Source organism: Eublepharis macularius, chromosome 9, assembly GCF_028583425.1.
Source record: "Eublepharis macularius isolate TG4126 chromosome 9, MPM_Emac_v1.0, whole genome shotgun sequence".
In the NCBI taxonomy this organism is placed as follows: domain Eukaryota; kingdom Metazoa; phylum Chordata; class Lepidosauria; order Squamata; family Eublepharidae; genus Eublepharis; species Eublepharis macularius.
Genome location: NC_072798.1, coordinates 18,898,726 through 18,924,385, shown reverse-complemented (window position 1 = coordinate 18,924,385; position 25,660 = coordinate 18,898,726). Strand labels below are relative to the sequence as shown.

Sequence of the window (25,660 nt, the reverse complement as noted above, 5' to 3'; positions counted from 1 at the left end):
ATCCCTCGGAATTACAATTGGTCTCCAGGCCACGGAGATCAGTTCACCTGGAGAAAATGCCTACTTTGGGGGGGTGGACTCTATGGAATTATGCCATGCCAAGGACTTTTCCCTTCCCAAACCCCTCTTTCTCCAGGTTTCCCCAGGTTTCACCCCCTAGATCTTCAGGAATTTCCCAACTTGGAGCTGGCAACCCTATCTTTTACTTTCTTTTTTTAACAATTGCTTCTATTTACCAGGGGTTGTCTTTATTTTCTGCTTGTCGTTGTCCTGATTTTGTTTTATGAGAGGCCTTTATACATTTTGGCCATGTGGTTTCCTAGCATCATGCCTCAATGCTCAGTTCCCTTCTCAAGTTCTTAAGGATGATGGACAACGAACATTCTCTTGTTGTTTAAATGAGTGGCAGGCCTGGGTTTTCAGAGATTCAGGCTATATCCATGCATCGTTCAGCTTTGCACTGTTGTTTTGCTACAACAATAATTTGCAAATAGCTTGTCTTGCCCACGCAGGAGAATCCAGTTGTGTATAATTATATAGTGCAGTAGCCAGAGGAATACAGCAGATGGCAAGCAGAGAAGGGACTTCAGCCATACATAATTGCTAACGTGGCCCAACCCTCAACAGAGATTAGGGTTGTTAAAAACATGTCTCCGTTTTTATTTGTGAGATGTGGGAAGGTATGAAAAGCCTCTCTCCCCATTAAATTTCCTTTATCTGATTTTATGCACAGTATACATGACACATAGAAACGCTAAACATTCATGCAGCTTTTATTAGACACATTGGCATTTTTAGCCTTAATACGGGTCAGAAGCTAAGACTGAATTCTATTAATCAGCCTCCTTGTTCAAAGAAAAGTCCGCTGGGTACATTTCGAGTTTCCCCTCTATGGGCCTCCCATAATGAGGCAATGGCCCTGGGCCACACAAGTGCAATGTACCTGGATTTCGCTTTCTGGTTATCTGTCAGTTTCAAATTAGGTTACAAATATTGCTGGAGACATTTAAAATCGTGCAATGTACAGAAGAAGCCAATATTAATTTATTTTCCCTCCATCCGTGAAAAAGATTCTAAATCCACAATTGCAAAAAGTTCTCCGTATTTCTTGAACAAGAAAGGTACCTACTTTGGCAGCTCTGTCTCTGTCTCTGTGTGTGTGTGTGTGTTGGACCCCAAACATTTTTAAAAGAGAGAGACCTATTCTATCCGTGTGAGAATCCCAGAACCATAAAGGAACGACAGAGGTTAACTTCAAGGCCTAGACACAGGGTAACGCATAGCAGTGGTTGACCACAGCCTCAAGGTTTAGCATATAGACAATGGAAGAGGGGATTTGCGAGCAGTCACATTTGGGAACCCCCCCTCAGATACACTGATCCCCCCTGTAGTTTCTCCAGTGAAAGGCACAATGCAAGATCAACTCAAGATGCTCTTTTGCAAAGGTAAGAATTAAGGATCCAATCTCACAGCTCAGCCTTCTCTTGGCTCCTGCCTGGCAGAGTCTGAAGTTTCAAGATCAATTTGAGATAACTGAACTGCATGCCCACATACCTACCCCCTTATCGATTTAGATTTTTTAATCCAAAGCCTCCCTTTCACAAAGTAAACCAATATGATGAAGTGTATGTTGTGATGCATTTGCGCATGCTTATCATTGGCACAATCGCACTATATTTATTTCCAAGAGTGCTATCATTTTACTGAAACACTAGCCACTCACAAAGGCCCTTTTAAAGAACTGGATGCTACCCCCCCACACACACACCTTTTCCCCAAATGGCACTTATCCAAAGTAGGAGAATGAATGGAAGATTAATTTACTTTTCCTGGCATCATCAAAGGGAAGAGGATTCTTGGAAAGTGTCTGCCAGCTGCTTACTGGGTGGAACTGCTGTTTCCTCCCCTGCTAGCAGGCCAAAAAGCCTGACTATGGCCAGAGGCTCTTGGCTCATAGCTCATGGCTTGCAGTCTGTGACCTTGAGCGAGCCAGACCAACTCACCTAGAACATGCCCAGGATGGAGTTTACTGTCCCCCCCCCCCCGTTTACTTAAATTGTATTTTTATAAGCTGCTTTGGCTCCCCACTGGAGGGTATGTACATATGAACATGTACATGCGTATGTGCTGGCAAGTCGCAACTGACTTATGGCGACCCCAGCAAGAGGCTTTCAAGGCCAGGGAGAAGCAGAGGTGGTCTGTCATTGCCTTCCTCTGCAGAGTCTTCCTTGGTGGTCCCTCATCCAAGCATTGGCCCTGCTTAACTTCTGAGATCTCATGCGACGGGGTTATACCATGTTGCCTTCCCTCCATCCTAGGTTCCAATGTTTGCGTGTGTGTAAAATGCCATCAAGTTGCAACCAACTTACAGCAACCACAGCAAGAAATTTTCAAGGCTAGCGAGAAGCAGAGGTGGTTTGCTCTTGCCTTCCTCTGCAGGGTCTTCCTTGGGGGCTGCCCATCCAAGTACTGATCCTGCTTAGCTTCTGAGATCTGATGAGATCGGGTATACCACGCTGCCTTCTCTCCCAAAAGCTGGGTAAGAATTTCTTAACTATACGTAACAGCTAACAGCTCAAACGTCATTTTCAGTAATTAAATCTTGATAGTGAGGAAAAGACAGAATATTCCAGTTTGGGCTCCAGGTTGGGCCCAAAGGCTGCTTCCATTGGAGCATGTAATAATAACATGGTAATAATAACATTCAATTTATACACTGCCCTTCAGGACAACACCCACTTGGAGCAGCTTACAAAGTGTGTTATTATTATAATATTATCCCCACAACAATCACCCTGTGAGGCGGGTGCAGCTGAGAGAGCTCCAAGAAGCGGTGATTGACCCAAAGTCACCCAGCTGGCTTCAAGCAGAGGAGTGGGGAATCAAGCCTGGTTCTCCAGATAAAAGAGTCCTGCCACTCTTAACCACTACTCCTAACTGACAAAGAGTCCAGACTGGATTTCTCCCTGCAGCTGTCATCCCTCCTCCAGGGCCTTTTTACTCTTTGTGTCTTACATCATTAGTTTACCAAGCTGGCTTGGGCCTCAAGTAAGGTCGCACTGTGACCAGAGCTTAGGAATCACTTTTCTTTTTCTCCCCTCAGAGACCCTAACAAAGGTGTTTCTCCACTGGGCCCGCAGTCTCGCTCACCTCATTACAACTGGAGAGAGAGAGTGCTGAGTGGGCTGGCCGGCCACAGTCCCATTCCTGAAGTACCTGAACACACGAAGTTGCCTTATACTGAGTTGGGTTATTGGTCTATCAGAGACAGACCAATTGTTTGCCTTCGCCGTCGTCACACGGGCTTCTATTTAGCACAAAAATGGCACAATTTCCCGGCAAACACCCACCTTATTCCAACACTGATGTGATTTTCTCTCTTCTGCTTTGTGCTTGATAGTTGCGATATTTTGTGCCTCAGTGTGAATGCCTCACATCGATGTTTTTCGCCTCGCCACGCCACAGGCCCACCCTTTTTTTCTCTCCTCAATCCCAGAATCAATTTCTCCTGCGACTCCCCCCCCTTTTTTTGGTAATAATGTCCTTATATCGCTATAACGACATCACACAATGAAAATTTTCTGCTGAAGAAAACAAGTAAAAATGACTGAATTGCCATTAGAGAAATTTTTATTTTAACCCCAAACCACACCTCGCTAAAAATGGCCGTGTTCAGTCATTTTCCGGTTTTTTTTAAATTACGATGTTATAGCGATATAATGCCTTTAATTTTTTTGCGCAGGAAAATTTTAAACTCCGCAACCGTTCTATCCAACTTCCGGTTTCAGTTTTGCGTTACCGAGAGGATCTTAGGCGCGGAAGACTGCAGCCTCATCCAGCTGACAACAACTTCAGTTGTGCACACGGATTTCAGATTATTCAGGAAACAGCAGTAGATTACAAAGCTAATGTTATTCCGTTATAGCGGAATTAAATGCCCAAAAAAATTGTTTAAAAAGGGGGAGGAGCTGCTTCTGCGCCCATTAGAGAGAACGGAATAGAGCACTTAGGTGTGGACAGCTGGGAGCACAAAGAAATGCGAGGTGACCCAAAGAAACATTACTGTGCCGATATCAGCGATGATGCTATATGCTGTAAATGTAACGGAACGGGTGCCCATGTGATGATGGCCCATGACAGGCAAGCAGCAGTTCTCCAGGTCTCTGGCTGAGGCCTTTCACATTACAAACTACTTAATCCTTTTAACTGGAAGTGCCTGGGATTGAACCTGACACCTTCTGCATGCAATGCAGGTGCTCTGCCACTAAACTGTGCCTCTTCCCCAGTTTCCATATGCATAGACACTCTGCTTGCAAGGGAGTGGAGTGGCGTAGGGCACTTGCTTCCACTGCCACTTATGTGAAACAGCCCTTGTGTACAACACTGCATGCACACAATAGTCAGTGTAGCGTAGTGACTGGATTGATGGACTAGGATCTAAGGAACCCAGTTTCGATTCCCTGCTCTGCCACAGACGCTCACCAGGTGACCTTGGGCCAGTCACACTCTCTCAGCCTAACCTACCTCACAATGTTGTTGTGAGGAAAACTAGAGGAGAGGAAAATGATGTAAGTCTCCTTGAGTCCCCTTTGGGGAGAAAGGGGGGGTATTAAATGAAGTAAAAATAAAATAAAGGCTAGTGATGGTTTTTTAAAAACCACATAATCCATTTTTTGGCTGTCTGTGCCACTAGGACTCTTTGGCAACTCCTCTGAGGCCATTTTGTCTGGGGCCTCTTTTCTTCTGGCAAATGGTGGAGGGGAAATGGCTTGAAATGGAGCACTTGGATTTAAATTTCCATTGGGTCCCTATAGTGGATCATGGAAAAGAACCCGCTTCCTCTATTCTGGCCTCTCACTCTACAGACAAAGGTTCTTGCCAAGAGGTAGCGGCAGATGGCTCCATCGGGAGCACGAAAAGACAAAACGAGCGAACTCCACAGGGCTTTAACTGTTGGCCGCATCATCTTGACTGTCTGAGGAGAAAAAAGGAGAGGGAGCATTTGGGTCACCCAAGGTGTCAAAAGCCCCAGTATCAAAAGTCCCTTTGTTTTGGAGTCTAAATGTATCATCTGAAGTGTCAAACAGCCAAGTTTTCAAACTGCCAAGGAAGTCACACGGGCTTTTTGTCTCACATAAAAGGAGACATTTCTCACACTGTAGGACTGGGGTGGGATGCTGAGGGATTGTAACTAAAAAAACCCAAAAAATCACTGTAAGTGATTCAGACACAAGATGATAGACTTTTTCAAGGTCTAAAGGGTCTAATGCTAATAGATTATAATGCTGTCCTTTGAAGCTGCAAAATACATAGATATATTTTCTTGGAAAAGTGCACTCTGAATGAATAAAGAGCAGCACAAAAATCCAGCAACTTCCTGATATTTTTCAGAGGCCCAAGAAAATTACCTCTAAATTGAGGAGAGGCTGTGACTCAGTATTATAAAGCACCTGCTTTGTATGCAAAAGGATCCAGGTTCAATCTACAGCATCCACAGTTAAAAGGAGCAGCTATCAGGCAGTTTGAAAGATTTCAACTGAAATCCCGTAGAGCTGCTGTCTGTCAGAGGAATCAGCGTGGTGAATTCATTCATCCTCCAAGGTTCCTTCCTCTAGCCAATGGAGCTTTCCTTCAACTTAAACAGCTCTTCCTCCAACAGATGGTCCACTCAAGTTGGAGGAAGTTTCCTTACATTGGAGGAAGGCAGGAAGGCTCCAAACTTGTGCCAAAAGGAAAAGTGCAGTATAAATATTTTAATACATTAACTAATGAATAAACAAACTTTGCTCAGCAGAGTGATAGAATTGACCCCAATGCTGACTTTGATAAACCAGAGGCCTCACTCAGGATATGGCAATTTCATGTGCTCCTCCTGTTGACTGGACCTGGAATTTAACAAAAGCAAGAACATACATTCATCGTTGCAAAGTTCTGCCCCTCCCTTTCCCCCAACTACAAACAAGAGGAATCAACTGAGATATTTTAGATTCAAATAAATAAATAAATCTTAAAACTTGAGGTAAGAAACGTAACATTCCTGATTTCATTACAGCAATTAAAAAAACTTTGGAGCATCTCAAGTCCTCATGCGCTCCACCCCCAACGCTTGCATTTGTATCTCCCTTCCACTTTCTGAGCTAACCCGATTCAGCGTTGTGTCTGCATTTTAGTAACTGTGGTTGCTGCTTAGCTCAAATGACAACATGCAAACCCGCTGGTCAATCTGATTGCAAACAGTAGTTTAGAGACTTAACTTTCTTTAGCATTTCCACTGCTGCAGATGTCACAGCAGGCCATGGTTAGTTTGGAAATGGAAAGCGAGAGGGGAGCGTGGGCACAATAGGGATATAGGGAAGGACAGGGCTTTTTTTTCAGCTGGAACGTGGTGGAACGGAGTTCCGGAACCTCATGGCTGGTGGCCGCACCCCCTGATCTCCAGACAGAGGGGAGTTTAGATTGCCTTTCATGCCATTCCGAGGGCAACCCACTGAGTTCCACCAACTCTTTTCCCAGAAAAAAAACCCTGGGGAAGGCACATGCAAATAGGTAGGGGGCGGGCACTGCCAACCTCCTATCCACAGTCAGAAGACTGGGCATCGTTATGTACTGGGTCTTAGTGGGTCATTAGGAATGAAAGACAGTTTTAAATGTGCATATATATATGTGTGAAGAATGGGCAGCTTTAAAGATCTGGGCACAAAGAGCAGGACTTATCAGGAGGATTGTAACTGGTAGGGCAGACACGTATATATTACATACATAAACACACATTTTCTGAACCCTGATTTTCCCGTAATTTTTGCAGCCGCAATGCTATCAATCTTATCCATGTGTGCTTTGCAATACCCGGACTGAGCCTGAACACAGCATGTGCTGACAACCAGGAGCTTGTCTAGCCCTTTCATCTCCATTTCCACTCCTCCAGCTGTGTTTTGCAGCCAGCAAAGCTATTTTCAAGATCCTCTCTCACTAACCGGGATGCATGCTGGACCCTGGCTTTAGCTATTTTTAAACAATGGTCTGCACTTATGAAGTGCCTGATTTTTTTAAAGGGATTATATATGAACAAGGGCTACATCTGGAGTTATACTTAGAACAGTAAGAATTACACGGGAATCAAATCCCTCTGCTTTAAGAAATACATTTATCATAACGTGGAATGAGGATGAAATCCTATTTTTTCAGTAACTAACAATGCCCTGAGGGAATCTTCTACTGAGGTCACAGCAAAAAAATATATACATTAAAAAATAAAATTAAAATAACTCTGGTTTAGTGCCTCTCTATAGCTTTTCCTTAAACTAAATCTGCAATAGATGCAAATCAATTTACGGTCAATCCTAAATAGAGTTGCGCCCTTGTCAGTCCATTATTTATGCATTTATTTCCTAATGGGGACCCAAGGCAGTTTACAATAAGGCAGAGTAGGAATTCTATCTTGTCTAAGACCCAGTGTGGTATATTTGTTAAGAGCGGCAGGACTCTCATCTGGAGAACCGGGTTTGATTCCCCCCTCCTCCGCTTGAAGCCAGCTGGGTGACCTTGGGTCAGTCACAGATCTCTCAGAGCTCTCTCAGCCTCACCCACCTCACAGGGTATCTGTTGTGGGGATAATAATAACACTGCCTTGTAAACCGCTCCGAGTGTGGCACTAACCTGTCCTGAAGAGCAGTACGAAAACACAAGGTTATTAAGGTTCTAACCACTACACCACCCTGGTTTAGAAGTCATTACGCTTAGCAGGGTGTAATGCTGTTTAGGACTGCATTGTAACTCAAATCCATTAGATTTAAAATGTGTGTTCTGTTTTGCTGCCCCGATGCCTGGCATCCATGCCCTGAACTAATAGGCAGAGTTTTTTCTCCGACTTCTTTCACACCCCATCTTATCTGCAAAGTCTTTGGTGTAGCGTCATAATCTGGACCTGCAAGTAATATCAAATTTAATTATTAGGTGGGTGTATTTGGAAAGTCAGTAATTGTTTTTTTTTAAAAAAACTGCATACACTTTGTTGGGTAGCCAGGAAGGGTTACTAATTTGAATAAAATTTCCTCTGACTTTTGGACTCAAGCTGAATAAGCCAGTTCTAGTAGGACTACCATGTTTTTACCTGCATTCTCTTTTCAGATCAAGGCAGGGGGCGGGGAGAGTGGTGAAAGTAATTCAGTAGATAAGTGCCTGACGGATACCTTCTCCAACCAAAACACTTACTTAATGTTTGTGCCAAACAATACTGATTTCCAGTTCTGTGCACAGTTTTCCCTCCAATCACATTAATATAAGCGACCTCTTCAGCTTTATGTTTTGTGAATCGATTTTTTTTTCAAGCAAGTTCAGTGGCTTACTGATGGGTTGCAGGAAATAACTAAAGTCAAATACAGATTTAGACACAAATTTAGACCCACAAGGATTTTTGGGAGGCATCTAATTTTCCCCTCACCCACCTGTCCACTTTCCCTTCCCTGACCCCATAGCCCCCCTTTCCTGCTTCCTTCTCTCCTGTCCACCCACTTTTGTTTGTCCCTATCTTCACACCCCCTGGCAGCCTCCCCCCATATGGCCCAGTTGTGTGGTGCTGGAGCCAGGCTCACCTGCATGATGGGGAACCTGCAAGTACTTGCTGGGGTACTTCACTCTCTTCTGTATCCTCTTCTCCACACTATTTCCTCTTTCCCTCCTCCTGGCAGCCTCCATCTGCTCACCTTTTCCTGCATCCTTCTCTCCTTCAAACCCTCTAAACAACTCACCTTTTACTTGTCCCCCATCTTCATCTATATTCATTAACTTGCTTCATTTACATACTGCTTTTCTCCACAGTGGGGACCCAAAGCAGCTTCTCTTTGCCTCCATATTATCCTCACAACAACCCTGGGAGGTAGGTTAGGTAGGATCAAAGTCACCCAGTGAACTTCCACAGCAGAGTGGTGATTCCAACCTGGGTCTCCCACATCCTACTCTGCTGTTGAGTACTAGCAAGCAGCAGAGCCTGGGTGAGTCATGCAAGTCATGTGGTATCAAGTTGCTTGGTGACTGCTTCTGGGCCTGGCCCCAGTGAGTCCGCCCTCAAAGAAGTGACGTTGTCGCACTGGCCGTGATAATGTCCCCGAGCTTCGTTTGGGGCCGATTTGGCGTCATAGGAGCCTGTGTGTGAAAGAGGACTTCATGCTGCATACAAAGGAAGTGCTAGGAACTCCACCCTCCCAATGGGACGTGAGGGGTACATGGTAACCCTACGCCGACGGCATCTGATTCTTAAAGCTACAAGGGCTCCTTTTATAATTTGAGTCTTTTAAAAAGCCCCTCAATTATTATTTTTTTTAGATTTTTCTGCAAACCCATGGCATTTTTCCGGTGTGTAGGAAGATCTACCTTGTCCATTTATGGTTCCAGTTTCTGGATTTAAATATCCTCAGATCAGGGCCACTTGGCTTTTAATTTATAAGATGCTGAAATGAATACACCTAGCACATGGCCCATTTGGGTGTAGGCATTTAATGCCTCTCTAATGCTAATTTTAATGTATATATTTTTAGGAACCTTCTAATCATCATTATCAGCCCTGGTTTTCTACATATATATGTATTTTTAATTTTTTTCCTTTAAGCTAAGAAAACTCAGTTTCTCTGCCTCTCATACTAGTAGAATCGGAGGTCCCATTAAGAAATTGGTTATAAACTCAAGACAGACAAAAGGAACTGCTTTTTCACAAAACATATGATCAAGCTGTGAAACTCACTGCCACAGCATATGATGACAGCTGTAATATACAGCACTTTTATAGAGGAGAGGTCTGTCAACGGCTGTTAATTATGACGGGTAAATGGAACCTCCACCTTTAGAAGCATTATACCTGAGAATACCAGATATTACAGATAAATAAGGGAGAGCGGCTTCCTTCCTGTCCACTTTGGTGGCTTCCCAGAGGTACCTGACTAAGAAAACAGAGGGCTGGGTTCAAATGCCATGAAGCTTATTTGGTAGCCTTTGACCAGTCACTTATCTTTAAACCCAGCATACTTTACAGGGTTGGTCTAACTATAAACTGGAAAGGGGAAGCACTGTGCATGTGGGACAAAAGCACAAGTTGATCCATGCTGGGAACAGCATGCCAGAGCAGACATAACTTACCCCGGTCCAAGGCACTTTTTACCCACCTGTAGCCGTATTCCACTTGTGAAATATTTCCACCTTAGAATATACTTCTGCCACAAGCCCTTGCTCTCTTCTTACCCCTGCTTCCTTTCCAACTCCCTCGTGGAAACAGAATCAGTGACCTACAGGCATGGATGGGCTTTCGGGCTCTTTCAAAGCTCCTCTGATGTTTTCTGCATGTTTTTGGCTTTTCCTGTCTTAACATTTCTGGAAATCCAAGCCACCACTGAGCTTCCTCTCCGTAGCGATCCATTCTTCAAACCACACACATGTTTAATACATATCAGCTGCTTCCCTTTTCCTTGGGGCTTAATACCTCTCCTCTTGTTAAACAGCCTTTGGAGCTGTGCATCTGGCATACGGAGTAGTGAGCGACTCAGGCTGGGATTATTTACCACCTCCTCGTGTGCTTTGCTGCTCCAGCACAAATGGGCCAAGGTCGAGCGTTCAACCTTCAATGCCGGGTAACACGAAACTGTGCGAAAATTTACAGGCGGGCAACAGCGGTGCAAATCTTCAAGTCGTTTGCGAGCTGTTACATTTATGTATGGGGCGGGGGTGACTTTTGATATTGGTATGGTTCTCTCTGCACACGCTAAGGAGGGACTGGAAACTTCGACTGGTTTAATTCAATGGTCAACTCAGGGTGAGAATTTCTTAACAGGAAATAGCAGCATTGTGGATCCCCGACTGAGATTGGGACCATAGTGCAAGGGGACAGAGGATTTCGACTTTCCTCTCAGCATTTCAGTTTTTAAAACCAGTCTTCCGGGGTTGCTAGCTCTAGGTTAGGAAATACCTAGAGATTGGGGGCAGGGGGGGTGGAGCCCAGGGAGGGACCTCAGCAGGGTATAATGCTATAGAGTTCATCCTCCAAAGCAGCCATTTTCTCCAGGGGAACTGATCTTTATGGCCTTGGGATCTCCAGCTACCACCTGGAGGCTAGCAACCTTACCTCACCTCCAGCTCCTCTTAGTCCTGGAATGGAAAAAAGGCAGCCCCTCTCTTGGCCAGGGCTGGTAATGCTGGAGGGGGGATTTGTAAGTTTCGATCTTTGAAAGTACGTAAGGATTAAACTCTCTCTTCTTACCTCTCATCCTTTTAAAAACTCCGATCCATTCGTGGCCCTCCCAACATCTCACCTAGCTTGGCTCTTAAAAGAGGGAGCAGGTCTGGCTGCTGTCTTTTGTGATGGGCTCCCTCAGCAATTGTTTTTAGAAGGCTCTGGGAGGACTGGTTTGGCCATGATGCATCAAGGGGCTGCTTACCTGTCCCTTTCTAATTCAGACATCGTTTAATTTGTGGGTTACGCAAACAAAAGCTTCAGTTATTTAATCCATGAGCAGTGCTCCTAAAGGCACAGATGTCTTTGTTCTTCCGCAGAGTCTAAGCTACTGCCACTATCTTGCAGATACATTAAAAAAATTAATTAACAGCATACAGTTTAAATACAAAAGTTCTGTTCTTGGGCTGAGCTCACAGACTGTACCTTAAATATATATATATATTGCAGATAACAGTATCTTTAGGACAAATGTAATTTTAAAATGTAATTAAACAGGATCTTCAGGACAAATGTAATTAACAACTGCGGAGCATTTCCAAGCAAAGGCAATTCTAAAGGAGAACTTGTTTTTTTTTCTTTACTGGGAACATTCAATCATATTCTTGAAGTGGAACGTATTGTAACCGGATCTATTCAAAGAGCCTAAAAGGACATCCAGAACAGAATAATGGAGAGAAGGAGGATGACATTTGCATGCCGCTGAGCCATGAACAGAGATGCCACCTTTTAACCCGGCAAATTATGGGCCGTCCAACCATTCACTGCATCATCAGAGTAAACTAAGAAGGTCATCCCAGGTTATTATTGCTCTGCCGCAGAGTCATCATGGTTATTCAACTCACATCGTCTTAATTATTTTAATTAAATAATTAAGACAATCATTTCAATCACATTTTTAAAATACTGAGTTGGAAGGCACTAGCCATGAATGGCAATTAAAGTCCCTTAATATCCTTTACAGCAATTTTCCATTCTTTCACCAGGGCTGTGACAAAAGAATACACCTTGTGCATTATATATCTACAGAACAATTCCCTCCCCTTTTATTGAAAGTAGACTTTGCAGCTGCCTCCTAAAGTCCTTTCTCTTCTGTAACCTGCGTCTTTTAATAGGTGTGGCTCAAACAGAAGGGAAAAACAAGAGTCTAGAGACTCACCGGGGTTCACTTTCTCCTCCCCCTCTTCCCCTTCCATGCATTTTCATCATAAAAGATGTCCACCTTTGAAGAAAAGTGTAGTTTGTCGTTTCATCTGAACTGTGTTTTCGCTATAATCATTCCAAATATCGCTTTTGAAATTGTGGCACAGTTCCAGCAATGAGCCACAGGGATCATTTGATATGCATGGAATTCCCTGACCTGCCCAGGGAAGTTCTTTAGCACAGCTCAAGAATTAAATACTCCACATTTAATGCAAGCAATAGTTGGTCAGTATGTTCAAACCATGGTTTGGAGAAGAGAGGACTAATCAGTTGTCATTACGCTTTGCTGATTTACAGCAAAGAGATAGTGGGAGGAAGCAAGCCCATGAGCAAAGCGGAAGAGACAGTGGGAGGAAGCAAGCCCATAAGCCAAGGACTCCACAGTCAAACCACGATTGGCCTTCTGTATTCGGACTATGCCTGAAGAAAAGAGGAACCAAAGAACTTGGCTTGGAAGTAGCATTGCCAGATGTAGCTAGCACCTTGGGGGAAGAACTGGGGAGACAGGATGTTTGCCGTTGTGCCCATGCATGACTTCACTTTCGGCATGAAACCAGAAGTAGCATCATTGTGTTAGAGTGACCTTCCAAGATGCCTAGAGCATCACCCCACTTGGATGACTTCACTTCCACTTTTGCACCTGACGTAACACTGCACACTGGCGCAGTGCTGAATCTCCTCCCCCACCATTTCCTCCCTGCCAATCGTTGTTGGGGAATCCCACTCCCCTGAAATCCTATGCTATGCAAACAGTGTCATGCTACGTGAATGGCAACTTTCCTTATTTATTCAGAGGAGTCAGCTGTGTTAGTCTGTAGTTGCAAAACAGTCAAGAGTCCAGTAGCACCTTTAAGACTAACCAACTTTATTGTAGCATAAGCTTTTGCGAACCACAGCTCTCTTCGTCTGATGCATCCATACATCTGACAAAGCGAGTTGTGGTTCTCGAAAGCTTATGCTACAATAAAGTTGGTTAGTCTTAAAGGTGCTACTGGACTCTTTACTATTTTCCTTATTTAGGATTTGTTTGGGTATTCAATTGTTCCTTCACAACACATTCTGGACTAATTCCCTCCTTCACAGTTCCTGAAAGGAAAAAAAGTCTACATTATAAAAATTAATACATTATCTACATCTACAAAAATTTACATTTGAAAAATGATTAAGTGTTGGGTACCTGTTCTGTGAAAGAGATCATATAAGCAGCAGCTGCATATTTAAGGCCTGTTTTCCGCAAGTTTAATAACCCTATGGGAGTTTGTGAGTGGGGTGGGGTTACCTATTGTTATAGCGGCACAGTTCAGTTGACTGGTGAGATGAAGAGATTTTAAAAGATTTGATCAATGAAAAAGGAACAACCAACTGAACAGGCACCAGATTTTTTAATTCTAATACAGAAAGTATGTCAGGTAAGCAGCATCACAGAAGAGGCATTCTTCCTTCTCTCACATAAGAGAATGCCTCTTCTAAGATGCTTCTTCTGCAACACATGGATACTGTCACCTACAAAGGAAGCACTTTTTTCTCTAGAACTATGGTTTTATTCAGACCCAAATTTAGAAGATTGAGGCTGCAACCCAAAGAAAACTTTCTGGCAGTAAAACTCACTGAATAAAATGGGACTTATGGCCAAGAAGGCCTGCTTAAGATTGCTTCCTAAAACAGGTAATTAAGCAGCTAAGACTGTACAAAAGCTTATTTAATTGTAATAAGTTGGAAAAGGTTATCTCACAGTATAGTGTGCAGGCTTTAGAAAAGGTGGGGTGCAGGGACGTGTCTTAGGCTTACATAACCAACCTACAGAAGCCTAGTTCCTGCTAAAATAATAAATCTAGGCGATTGCATGATGGAATATCCTCCCATGGGGGAAAAGAAAGATCTGGCTTCTCCCTGACAAGCTAGTTTTCTACATTCAGGGATTGGAGAGGTTTTCCTCCCAGTATGGAGATTTTAATCATGGATGCATCCAATGGTGTGTTGCATAGCACAAACCGGTTGATACTATCACACTGAGAATTAGGCCACAGACAGTAGCACACTGTGAATCATTTATAGTGTCGTCCTAAGCAGAGTTACACCCTTGGCTTCAATGGGCTTAGAAAGGCATGCTGTTTAGGACAGCACCGTTGGTTCCTAGAGTCACGCATTCAGCAGGCATGTTTTTATTTTTTATTTACACCATTTATAGTTCACCTTTTTCACTGAGACTCAAGGAAGCTTACACAGCGCGAGTCAGTACAGTCAATTTCAAAGACATTTCAATAAGCAATGCAATTGGATATATAAATGCAAACGTGCAGAGCTTTAAAACTAACAGGTATCTAATACAGTGCTGAAGAAATGGTAGCAACTTCGTATCAATGCTTTTAATAAAATTCTCAAAGCTAAACTGAGTCTGCCCTCTGCTCATGCTACACTTCGGGCAGGAGTTTGGACTATAGGGTTGCATTGCCTTTGCGCCCCCCATTTTTGTTGCCACAATTTGCTTCTATCTACAACACTGCTCTCCTCGGCAAGCCACCCATTCCGTATCAATGTGGAAATCAAGCAGCTCATCCATAAAAATTCTGTCTCGCTGCAGGGAGGGTCTATACATTCTCCACGCAGGTTCTGGGTTGCCCTTTGTAAAGACCTATTTCTTCAACAATTTCCCTATTAATTTTTCCCCATTGCAAACACAATGTAAACAATCTTTTAAATCTATTCTGCAACATTTCCTCTGGATTGAGTGATCGGTGCCCCCTGTGGCTGAGTTCAGTTTGAAAGTTCAACCAGAAGGTCTTCTTCACCAGAGACAAATTCCAAATCTTTGCTTGTTATCTCTCAACAGCTCCTAAAGATTTCATCAAATACTGTAATATGAGAAAAAGGTGCTGACTCAACAGCGAAACCCGGGAAACCATGGCAGCAGCATCAAGCAATAGCTAGCATGTGTGGAACATTTGACAGATACATGACAGATAGAACTTTTGGATCTCCTCTTCAACCGAGTCAGGTTACACATTTAGCTAGCAAAATCAAAAAGAGTCCAGTAACACCTTTAAGACTAACCAATTTTATTGTAGCATAAGCTTTCGAGAATCACAGTGCATCTGACGAAGAGAACTATGATTCTCGAAAGCTTATGCTACAATAAAATTGGTTAGTCTTAAAGGTGCTACTGGACTCTTTTTGATTTTGCTACTACAGATTAACACGGCTAACTCCTCTGGATCTATGGACATTTAGCTAGGACTCATCGAATAAAAGAGGCATTCAAAAAAGATACATACACATGAGAAACTTTCCTATAAACATCCTACATTCCTGAGATAATGATAAACCAGAAGGTTCAGATACTATTATTTTCTTAGAAAATGTATTGTCCACCTTTTTAATAATCACGAATCTAAAGGCAAGGAACATCAAACAAAACTGGAGACAAAAAAAAATTATAGGAAATGCATTATCAACAAAAAGCCAGCTGAAACAAGCAGATCTTTAAACTCAGCCCTGGCAGCAAATTATCATTATCAACAATCCCAGGAGAAATATCCCTTAACAATTTGTAAAACAGTTCCTGGAAGACAACACGATGAAGGACATCATGACAGTTAAACTGTTACAATTTTACTAACCAGAAGAGAATACACAGGCCTTGAAGGCGAGCATCTCGCTCCCTTACATCTTTGTTTAGCAAAACCTAGGCAGAAAGGAGGCACCGTAGAACAAGACGCAATTTTAACCACTGTCAACCAATATTCAGACCAGATCTGAGCCTGAGAGCTGGAATCTAGTGGGACTTAGATTGGAGTAACTCTGCTTAGGATTTCACTGTAAGTGTTTGAGTAGAGAAGGAAACAAAATTATACAAAAGTGACTTATGAATCGGAACAGAGCTGCAAAATCTCCATTTTGATTTTGCTTCTCCCTCGTGTGAAGTAAATACCGAATATCTTGTTCTTATTGTATTTATGCCTTTTTGACATTATTTTCGTAACAACGGCATATAAGTGGCGTATAAATGACATTTGACATATAAATGGCATCAAAACGGCGTAAAATAAACAAACCGCATCAGCAACAAAACATAGTGGAATGAAAAGCCTCACAACATGAAGGGGGGAAAACCACAAGCATAGGTCCAGGGCTTTTTTTCAGCAGGAACGCAGTGGAACGGAGTTCTGGAACCTCCTGAAAATGGTCACATGGCTGGTGGCCCCGCCTCCTGATCTCCAGACAGAGGGGAGTTTTGATTGCCCTCCGCGCCGCAATCTAAACGGCCCTCTGTCTGGAGATCAGGGGGTGGGGCCACCAGCTATGTGACCATTTTCTCCGAGGGCAACCCACTGAGTTCCACCCACCTCTTTTCCCAGAAAAAGAGCCCTGCATAGGTCTATCTGTACATCTCCAGAGTTGACTCTCTCAAGCTCTGGGTGGGCAGCCCAAAGGGATCCAATACTCCAGAGGTGCTAAAAACCTGCACCTGAAGTATCTTTGCTGCATGAACTTTGCTTCACGGGCAAAGTCTGTGGTGGAAGTAGCCTGTTCACTCTATGCCTGTTGCACTGAAGTGGAACCACCCTCCTTCTTATGGGTCTCTGGCCCAGCAATGACATTTCAGCCAGTCTCATTCTAGCTTTGCGAAGAAACCAAAACAGTTAGTAGGTCACAAATCATTTGACTAGGCAACTGGCCATCACAAATCACTTGTGGTCTGAAAGGAGGAAATTTTTGCAATATTGTCCTGCCCTGGGGGGGGGAAATTTCCGTTCAGTGCAGGGAAGCGGATGCTGATGGGAGATTTACTGAATGGGAAGGGTCACCAGTGACGGGTGCAACGACCTCACTTCTAGCATAATCCAGAATTGATGTCATCATCACGTCACCAGAAATGGTTAAACCATAAAGTTTTGGGGAATGCTAGAGCATTGCCTGTTGCAATGCCATCACTTCTGGGTTGCGTCAGAAGTGATATTGTGTGTTGGGTGATACCGATTGTCCCCCCCCCCCCCATATTCCCTAGACCTTTTTCTGCCATTGCCTGGACTCTGTACCCTCTACGATGCTTGACCAATCCTGAAAAAACTCCTCATCTGACTGCTATTACTAAGAATATGACAGAGGAGGGCTGACAAAGAGGGACAGAAGTTACTTAAGAAAGCTCCTAGCTATTTAAGGAGATGTGGCTATAAGGTAATAAAAGCTCCCAAGATGAAAAATTTAATCCAGTTTACACATGTCCAATGCTGTCAATTCACAGGTGCTAAAAGCTACCCGTTGGACTTGGTTATACTGGTTTTTATTATCCACAACGAAGTTTCTGATTTCTTGGAAGCCCCTAGAGAAAAGCCAGCAGGGGCCACAGACAGCCAGGGGAGCAGCTATAGAAATGTCTTTCCAAGTCAAATTCCATTTTTTATGGACAATGTCAGCAACAAATGCGCTTCTAACCAAGGCGAGTGAGCCAAAGAATAAACGGAGCCAGCGCTTCCACGCAGTCGCCGAACAACGTTGCAAGTCATCCAACAAGTTGCCAAGAACCAAGTTAAAATGGCAACATTAATTAAGGACGTTCAAGAAGGCCAAAGGATTAGAAAATGAGCAAGGGACAAAAGAAAGAGAGAGAGAGTGCCAAATTCCCTCCAATAAAGGGTCCTCCACTGACCACGCTCTTTCTCTAAAGGCAAACCTCCTTTAATTAATAGATCACTTAAGAGATGGTCTATGCTTTCTTGCCAAAGGAAAGAACAAATAGCAACATTTCACCCACATAATGCAATTAGTGAATAATAATGAATGCACAGGGTTTTGCAGCTGGTTTTCTCCCAAGAACTATAATGAGAGTGTTTTAACTAAATAACGAAGCCAATTACTTCAATGCATTAACTCAATTTTCACAGTTTCTCTCTCTCTCTCTGCCGCCCTCTCCCCATTATTCTCAACTCTTGGAGAGCAGTATTATGGAGAGCCAGTCTATTTAAAGGCTCTTTCACACCAACGTGCAATGTATGGGCTTGCCCCAGGTACCCCACATCTCCCACTGAACACTGTGGAAGCATGTTTGGAAACCCACAGGGTTTCCAAGCCCATTTCTGCCCATTTCTGTTTATAGATATGTGCCTTCCCTTTATGGCGCTCATTGGGGTAAACACTGGAATCAAAACAGTCGTATGACAACCAAACCAATCGATGGGATCTTTCCATGTTACTATTATTTTTAATTTTACTTCATTTCTACTCCACTTTTCTCCCCCATGGGGACCCAAAGTGGCTTACATCATTCTTCTCTCCTCCATTCTATCCTCACAACAACCTTGCAAGGTAGGTTAGGTTGACAGTGTATGACTGCCCAAAGGTCATCTAGTGAGTTTCATGGTAAAGTGGGGATTCGAACCTGGGTCTCTCAGATCCTAGTCCGGCAGTCTACCTGCTACACCAGACTGACACTCAATTTAAAGCAAATGTATGCCGACTTTCCACCCAAATAGGGTCTCAAAGCAGCAAGCTTGGTTGGCCATTAAGTGTGTGCACTCAACAGGACTTCTTGGCCAATGCCAGCTCCCTTGTGTTTAACTCACATGTTTTCAAGCAGCTACCAATAAAAAAAAGGAACGTCAGAGAGCAACCAGATTGTGAAATTGCTAAATTACAATTTAGCAATAATCTTAACTGTATTAACCATGGCTTAAAAACAGAAGCAGCATTTCTCACCCACTACAAGTGTTAAATTAGTTTAACGAAACTAGGGAGGGTGTACTAAATTACAGTGGTTAGAATAGTCATTGTGTTTATACTGTGCGTTTGTGAGCTTTGCAGAGAAACAGGATAGCCTGTACGCCTCGTGTTTCATGGTCTTTTCACCTCCGTGATCACATTTCCCCCCTTAGGTCGATATGCTAGTGCAATTCAATGCAGAGTTACTCCAGTCTGAGCCAAATAATTTCAATAAGCTCAGACTGAAGTAACTCTGTAGAGGATTGCACTGTACGCCTGCTAACTGAGGATTCATGTCATGAGCTCTAGCTTATGCTTAAAAGATTGTGCAGCAAGGAATCCAGCAGTTTTTAAGGTGCCACAGATCCCTTTTTGCTTTTGCTGCTGCAGCCCAAACTGTGCATGTCGCAAGTCCTTTATTAGGAAGTTGCGCACACAAGGACTCACAGTAAGTCATACATATATAGAGGCATGCCAGGTATAATCGTTTTAGTGCACTGGCCTAAATCTGTGCAAGGTTCCCCCTTCGATTTCCAGCAACTGCTCGCCCCTATCATTTCCTTTTCCGCATCTCTAAGAAACCCTTTAATCGTTACCTGCCGTTCCTTTCACGGACTGGCTATTCTAGCATCTCACCTACCCTTCCAATGGACCTTAACTTAAAGATTTCATTTGGTTCTGTATTGAGTCACATTTAGCTCTAAAGGAGGGTTGACAGTCTCCAGGGCCAATTCCAGACGGGCACAAATAGAGCGAGCGCTTTCGCTTTTTCAGTGACAGCACTCATAAAAACCCGCAATTTCCCATCCCGGCTTACCTGTGGTCCATGGCGCTCGGTTGCGCTCTATAAGCGGACGGTGTGAACGCGGTATTGCGGGTTTGCACACTTCTGGATGCCTCGTCGCTGCGGAGAGGCCCTCCCCTTTCCCTCCTTTCTTTGCCGGCCGGCCGGCAACAATATTCCCTTAATTGTTTTTTTTAAACTGGGCGCCATTTGCGCAGTTGCACGTTTGCGCACATCAAACTGTGCAAATGCGCACAAATGCACAAATGCACAAAAGCGCACAAATGTCGACGCTGCGTATTCGCATACCTGCACGTTTGCACATTTGCGCAAAACACGTAAAAAAAATTTAAAAAAAACGAAATGCGAACCAATGAAGGCCCCCGATGTCAACTGTGACGGGGAGGAAACAACCAATCCCGGGTACCTCAGTTGGCCGTGCGAACATCCGGAAGCGGGACGGCACGGCACGCTGCGAGACAAAGCGGATGGAGACGAAAGTGAACGTGTGGCCGGTAAGCGATTATTTCTGCAGAAAAACCGCAATTTCTGGCCATCTGGAATCGGCCCAGGTGAGGCCCAGAATTCTCCTGGAATTGCAACTGATTGCCAGACTATGGACAGAGGTTCCCCTGGAGAAAATGGCAGCTTTGGAGGGTGGGCTTTGTGGCACCGCATCCTTGCTGAGCCCCCTCTCCTGCCCAAAGGCCACCCTCCTCAGACTCCACCCTTGCTTCTCCAGGAATTTCTCAACCTGGAGATAACAACCCTACAGTAGAGCCATAGATTGCATGTTCCTTGATCCATTACACACAAGCCGTCCCTTCTCAACCAACCTCATCCAGAGGGATCTTTCAAAAGATCCATTTTTCTATTGCCCCAAGAGGAGGAGGCACCGAGATAAGAAATGGCTCCAGGAAACTGAATTGTAAGACCTACCAAGAAATTCTAAAAAAAAAAAAGAGAGACAGCAGAGAGACAGTCTGCTTAGGACTGTCATGTGCATCTTTTGACTTTGGAGACAGACTGAGGCCTCCATCAAGGTCTAAGCCTCATATCTGACTGTAGAAAAGACAGAAAGATGGAGAGGAGAGGAGGGGAGGGGAGAGGAGAGGAGAGGAGAGGAGAGGAGAGGAGAGGAGAGGGGAGGGGAGGGGAGGGGAGGGGAGGGGAGAGAGAAAGAAAGAAAGAAAGAAAGAAAGAAAGAAAGAAAGAAAGAAAGAAAGAAAGAAAGAAAGAAAGAAAGAAAGAAAGAAAGAAAGAAAGAAAGAAAGAAAGAAAGAAAGATGAGCAGAAGAAGAGCAAAGCCAATAGAAAATTCTGGCAGGAACTTCTGGCAGTCACAATCCTATTATTTATTGACGCATGTGTCTTGTTCTTTCCTGTGGATCAAGCCTCTTCTTGCATCCTGGCTAACGTTTTGGCCGATACTGTTTGGCATGGACTTCCAGCTGTCTGGCCAGTACTGAGGTTTGCAAGCAGGACAGACCACATATGTCATAAAGCCCAGACGCGCTCTCCTTCTAACAGCTCGGAGTTCAGCAGAGCTCTCCCTTTGATGGTGAAACCTGGCAGAGCTGGGGAAAGAGAAGCTCATCCATCAGAGCCTGCTATCACTAGAACCAAGCGCCGAGCACATCCATCATGCCTGGACGGCTTCAAGCAGGCTCTCCGGTGGCAATGTTCATAAGCTAGGGACTCAAGGCTCCCAAAGTGAACACCAGGCCTGGTGAAAGTAGCTTCAATGGAGACAGGAAAGGGAAGGAAGGAAAGCAGAGGTGTTGTTATTCTTTATCTAGGAGCTAGGAAGTCAGGGCAGGAAGCCAAGTCAGCCCATCCATTCCTCTTTGGCCAGCACTGTCTGCGGTAATAGGGTCCCAGGAAGAAAGGAATCATTCTCAGTCTAGCTAACCAAGGTCCTGTTAATCAGAAGTTATAAGGTCTTCCGCATGCAAAGCAACTGCTGTTCAAGATGACAATGTTGTTCTCTTTCACAGTGTATTTTTTTAAAATTACCCCTTTTCTTCTCTGCGCTTGGGCTTCCTTTGTGTGTGTGTGTGTGAGAGAGAGTATGGCCCTGCCATTTTGTGGTTGCACGCACAACTCAGTTTCAGAATTTCAAAGGTCCCCACGGGCTCAAAAAGGCTGGGGACCCCTGAGATAAAAATAGCTTTAAGCAATCCAACTTCAGCCCCTTATCTGCAACATGAGGACAATGATGCTGGCTGATTTCACAGGGCTGTTGTAGGAATTATGGAGACGACGTTTATGAAAATACGTTCCAGCTTTCAAAGTGCTATATATACATACTCCGTATTGTTACAGAGAACTGGCTTACAGCGTTGTAAAAATTTTCTTAACAGTTGCTTTGCTGGCCGACCCCCCCTCTTGAAATAGCTAAACTAATCCCATTCCGTTGTTACAGGCCTGGGACGTTAATTGGCAGATTACTCATTCAAAACTGTTTCTCAGATGCAGACCAGAAGAGAGCTAACGTGTCCAGAGTAAGTGGGCAGCGCTTCTCTCCATACCCCTTCAGATCCAAAATAATAACGCCATAACTCAAGAAAAATGCTGCAAAGCTTGGCCATTCCAAAGAGTCATGCTGACCTTACTGAACATATTTTATTTATTTATAAAACCACTCCAGTATTAACATAAGGCCACTCCACAGAGCAGAGCTTGCGTCATGCCGTTCTGCTTTCTACCGGCAGCGGAGAGGATTTCTCTCCTGCAGAAGGCAGAACCTGTGACCCACAAAGATAAACGTGGCTCACAGTCTCAGATTGCTACAATGTGTTGTACCTGCAGGAGTTCTTGAAAAGAACTTCAGCGGGTCTAAAACAGTGTGGATCCTGTGGGTCAGGATCCAAAAATGAGTCACTAAGCCTCTGGAAGTGGGTTGCAGGGGGCAATTTTGTCCCCAATATTCTTAAATATTTATATGCACCCTCTGGCAGAACTCACCAGGAGGTACAGTGTAGGATGCAGCAATATGCTGATGACATCTAGCTCGTTCTCCTGCTGAATAAACAGCCTGAGGTGGCTTTCTCAGACCTGGCCCGGTGCCTGGATACTACAGTCAAATGGTTAAGACAGAGCTGACTGAAACTGAATCCTTCTAAGACACAAGTTATGTGGTTGGAGAGGATTGGGCCTCTGGAGAAGATGCAGCTATCAGCTCTTGATGGGCCCCAGTTATCTTTGATGGATTCCGTGAACAGCCTGGGGGCTCGGTTGGATACCTTGTTATTCTCGGATAAACAGATGACCACAATGGCATGATCAGCATTCTACCATCTCTGCCAGTCTTGCCAGCTGGCTTCCTATCTGTCTTGATCAGATCTAGCCACAGTGATTCTCACCATGGTCACCTCCAGGTTAGACTACTGTAATTCCCTCCACACAGGACTGCCCTTGAAGATGCTCCAGAAACGACAGGTTGTCCAGAATGCAACTGCTAGGCTCCTGACCATTTCATCATGGTCTTCCCATAAGCAGCCTATTTTACAGCAGCTGCACTGGCTTCCAGTTGGTTTCTGGCTCAAATTCAGGGTGCTGTTTTTAACCTTTAAAGCCTTACATGGTCTGGGACCATCCTTCGACTGGCTCTCCTGATATGATCTCCTACAAAGTCTCCATTCTTCATCTTGTGGCTTAATGGTGGTGCCTGGCCCCCAAGCGGCTTGTCTCTCTTCCACCAAGTCCAGGGCCTTCACTGCGGTGGCCCCATCCTGATGGAATGCTCTGTCTGACAATATGCACGCCATGCGGGACCTATCTAGGTTCTGCCAGGCATGCAAGGCAGAACTGTTTCAGTAGGCCTTTAACCGGCCATAATGTATCACAGAATCTTTGCCACTTGGTTGCATTTTTTTTTTTTTACTACTGGTTGTATTCTTGTGGGACCTCTCTATTGTAGTGATATGTTTTTGGGTTTTAATATATAATATTTAAACCACTTTGGGCCTCGTTGAGGGGGTGAGGCCATGTAAAGGTGTAAAAAAAAAAATTAAAAAAATAAGTAAATTACCAACTGGGATGTTCAATGGATCGCCATATATGCATGGGTCGTGTGAATCGCAGCCGTAGAGTAATGCAGCTGCACTTCACTCAACCCACATCATGATTTTCAACAGGCACTGTTATATAGCACTAGGTTACACAGAAAGCAACGAGTAAATCTACGCAGAATACATCCAATGTTATTCAATGTGGCTTACTCCCAGGAAAGTGTGCAGCAAGTGATATAACTCTGTCTGGTGCATACTTCATCAGAGTGCAGGTGGGAGCGTCCCATGTTCTCCCTTATTTAAAAAAAAACCCTCTGCACCTCAAAAACATATACCAAGGCCGATTCCAGATGACTAACCTTAAGGCGCTTCATGCCGCCCTCTTCCGGATCGCGATGGGGAAAATGCGAAACATCGTGTTTCCTCGCGCGAGTTTTGCGCGTCGTCAGAAGAGGGCGGCATGAAGCGCCTTAAGGTTAGTCATCTGGAATCGGCCCAGGGTAAAGGGTTTCAACCTATTCATGTTGATGAACTAGCTTTATGTGTTCGGGGAGAGGGTTTTTAATATCAAGAACTGCTCGGAAGACTACTCCAAGGCCTATGGTGTGAAGTGGTTCAGCCAAGCAAGAGCTGTTCATGCGCCTTGACTCTCAGTGCTGAGTAATCACAATCACATTTCATGTGTCTAGGATAAAAGAAAGACTTTTAAACCGGTTTGAGTCCCAGTACAACTTTTTACAAAGAAACTGATCGCTGCATTGGCTTATACAGAGTTCCCAAAAGGTCTCCCACCCAAATATTGCCCCAACCCATGTAGTTTCAACAAGTCATATGTCTTTAGACCATTATACCTTGGCATGTCATAAGGTTTCAGATAAGCAGTTTGCAGTTTGCTGCCTTCTGGCCCCCAGTCCCTTTAGAAACTGGCTGAGGAATGAGTCTTTCACAGAAAACGCAAAGCACCTTGAGAGTGTTATAGGCCCCCCCCACATCTGTCCATTTGGATGTTCACCCACCTGGAATGTACCTCCTTCTGCCTGCCAAACTTTTTTTCCCCAAACAACAGACACAAAGCAAGGAGCAGAAAAGGGAATGGAGAAAGCAGACATACCTGACTTCCCGACTCCTGCTCGACCGAAGATGGCCAGCTTCACTTCGGCACTCTTAGCCATGATCAGGAAGCAGGGAGAGGCTGGAGGCAACTTCACAGGTTGACCCGAACTGGAGTCAGGGATAAATGCCTCAGTCCTTTCTTCACCACGTCATTGTGATTTCCAAAGCCAGGTCTAGAGGGGGGAAAAAACCCAAGAGACTGTGACCCTGATCATTTTCCAAAGGCTGGGTGGCCATGGCGGTAACCCTGATGCCCTCCCTTGTTAACACCCCGCCCACCTTTGGCTGGGATATAAAGGCTTAGAGATCTCCATTCCTACTCAAGTCTGAAGAAGGGAGCTCTGCCTCTTGAAAACTTACACTCTGAAAACCTTGTTGGTCTCTGAGGTGCCACTGGGCTCATATCGTGCTGTTCAAAAGGCTGGTAAATCCCGTGCAATCCTATGCAGCCTTGCTCCTGCCTAAGTTCACAGGAAGCAGGGATCTTCAAACAGGAGCAGGGCAGGCAGTTCAGGTGCGTGCCATTTGGCTGCCCTCCCACCCACTCACACTATGAAAGACTTTTCATTCAGATATGGTCCTCAGAGTTGGAGTCTAATCACATCCCATCGATCTCCTTTCCAAAGATTCAGAGTT

The 25,660-nt window shown here is 44.3% G+C and overlaps 1 protein-coding gene across 2 annotated transcripts in view; it reads right to left on the bottom strand.

Annotated features, from left to right (window-relative positions):
• The window catches only part of RERG (RAS like estrogen regulated growth inhibitor), a 135,477-nt gene extending 110,394 nt beyond the window's left edge, over positions 1–25,083 (bottom strand). For both annotated transcript variants that reach the window (XM_054988838.1, XM_054988839.1), the window contains exon 1: positions 25,023–25,083. In XM_054988838.1, coding sequence (XP_054844813.1) covers positions 25,023–25,083 — 61 coding nt within the window. The remainder of the gene's footprint in view (positions 1–25,022) is intronic.
• Positions 25,084–25,660: the final 577 nt, after the last annotated feature.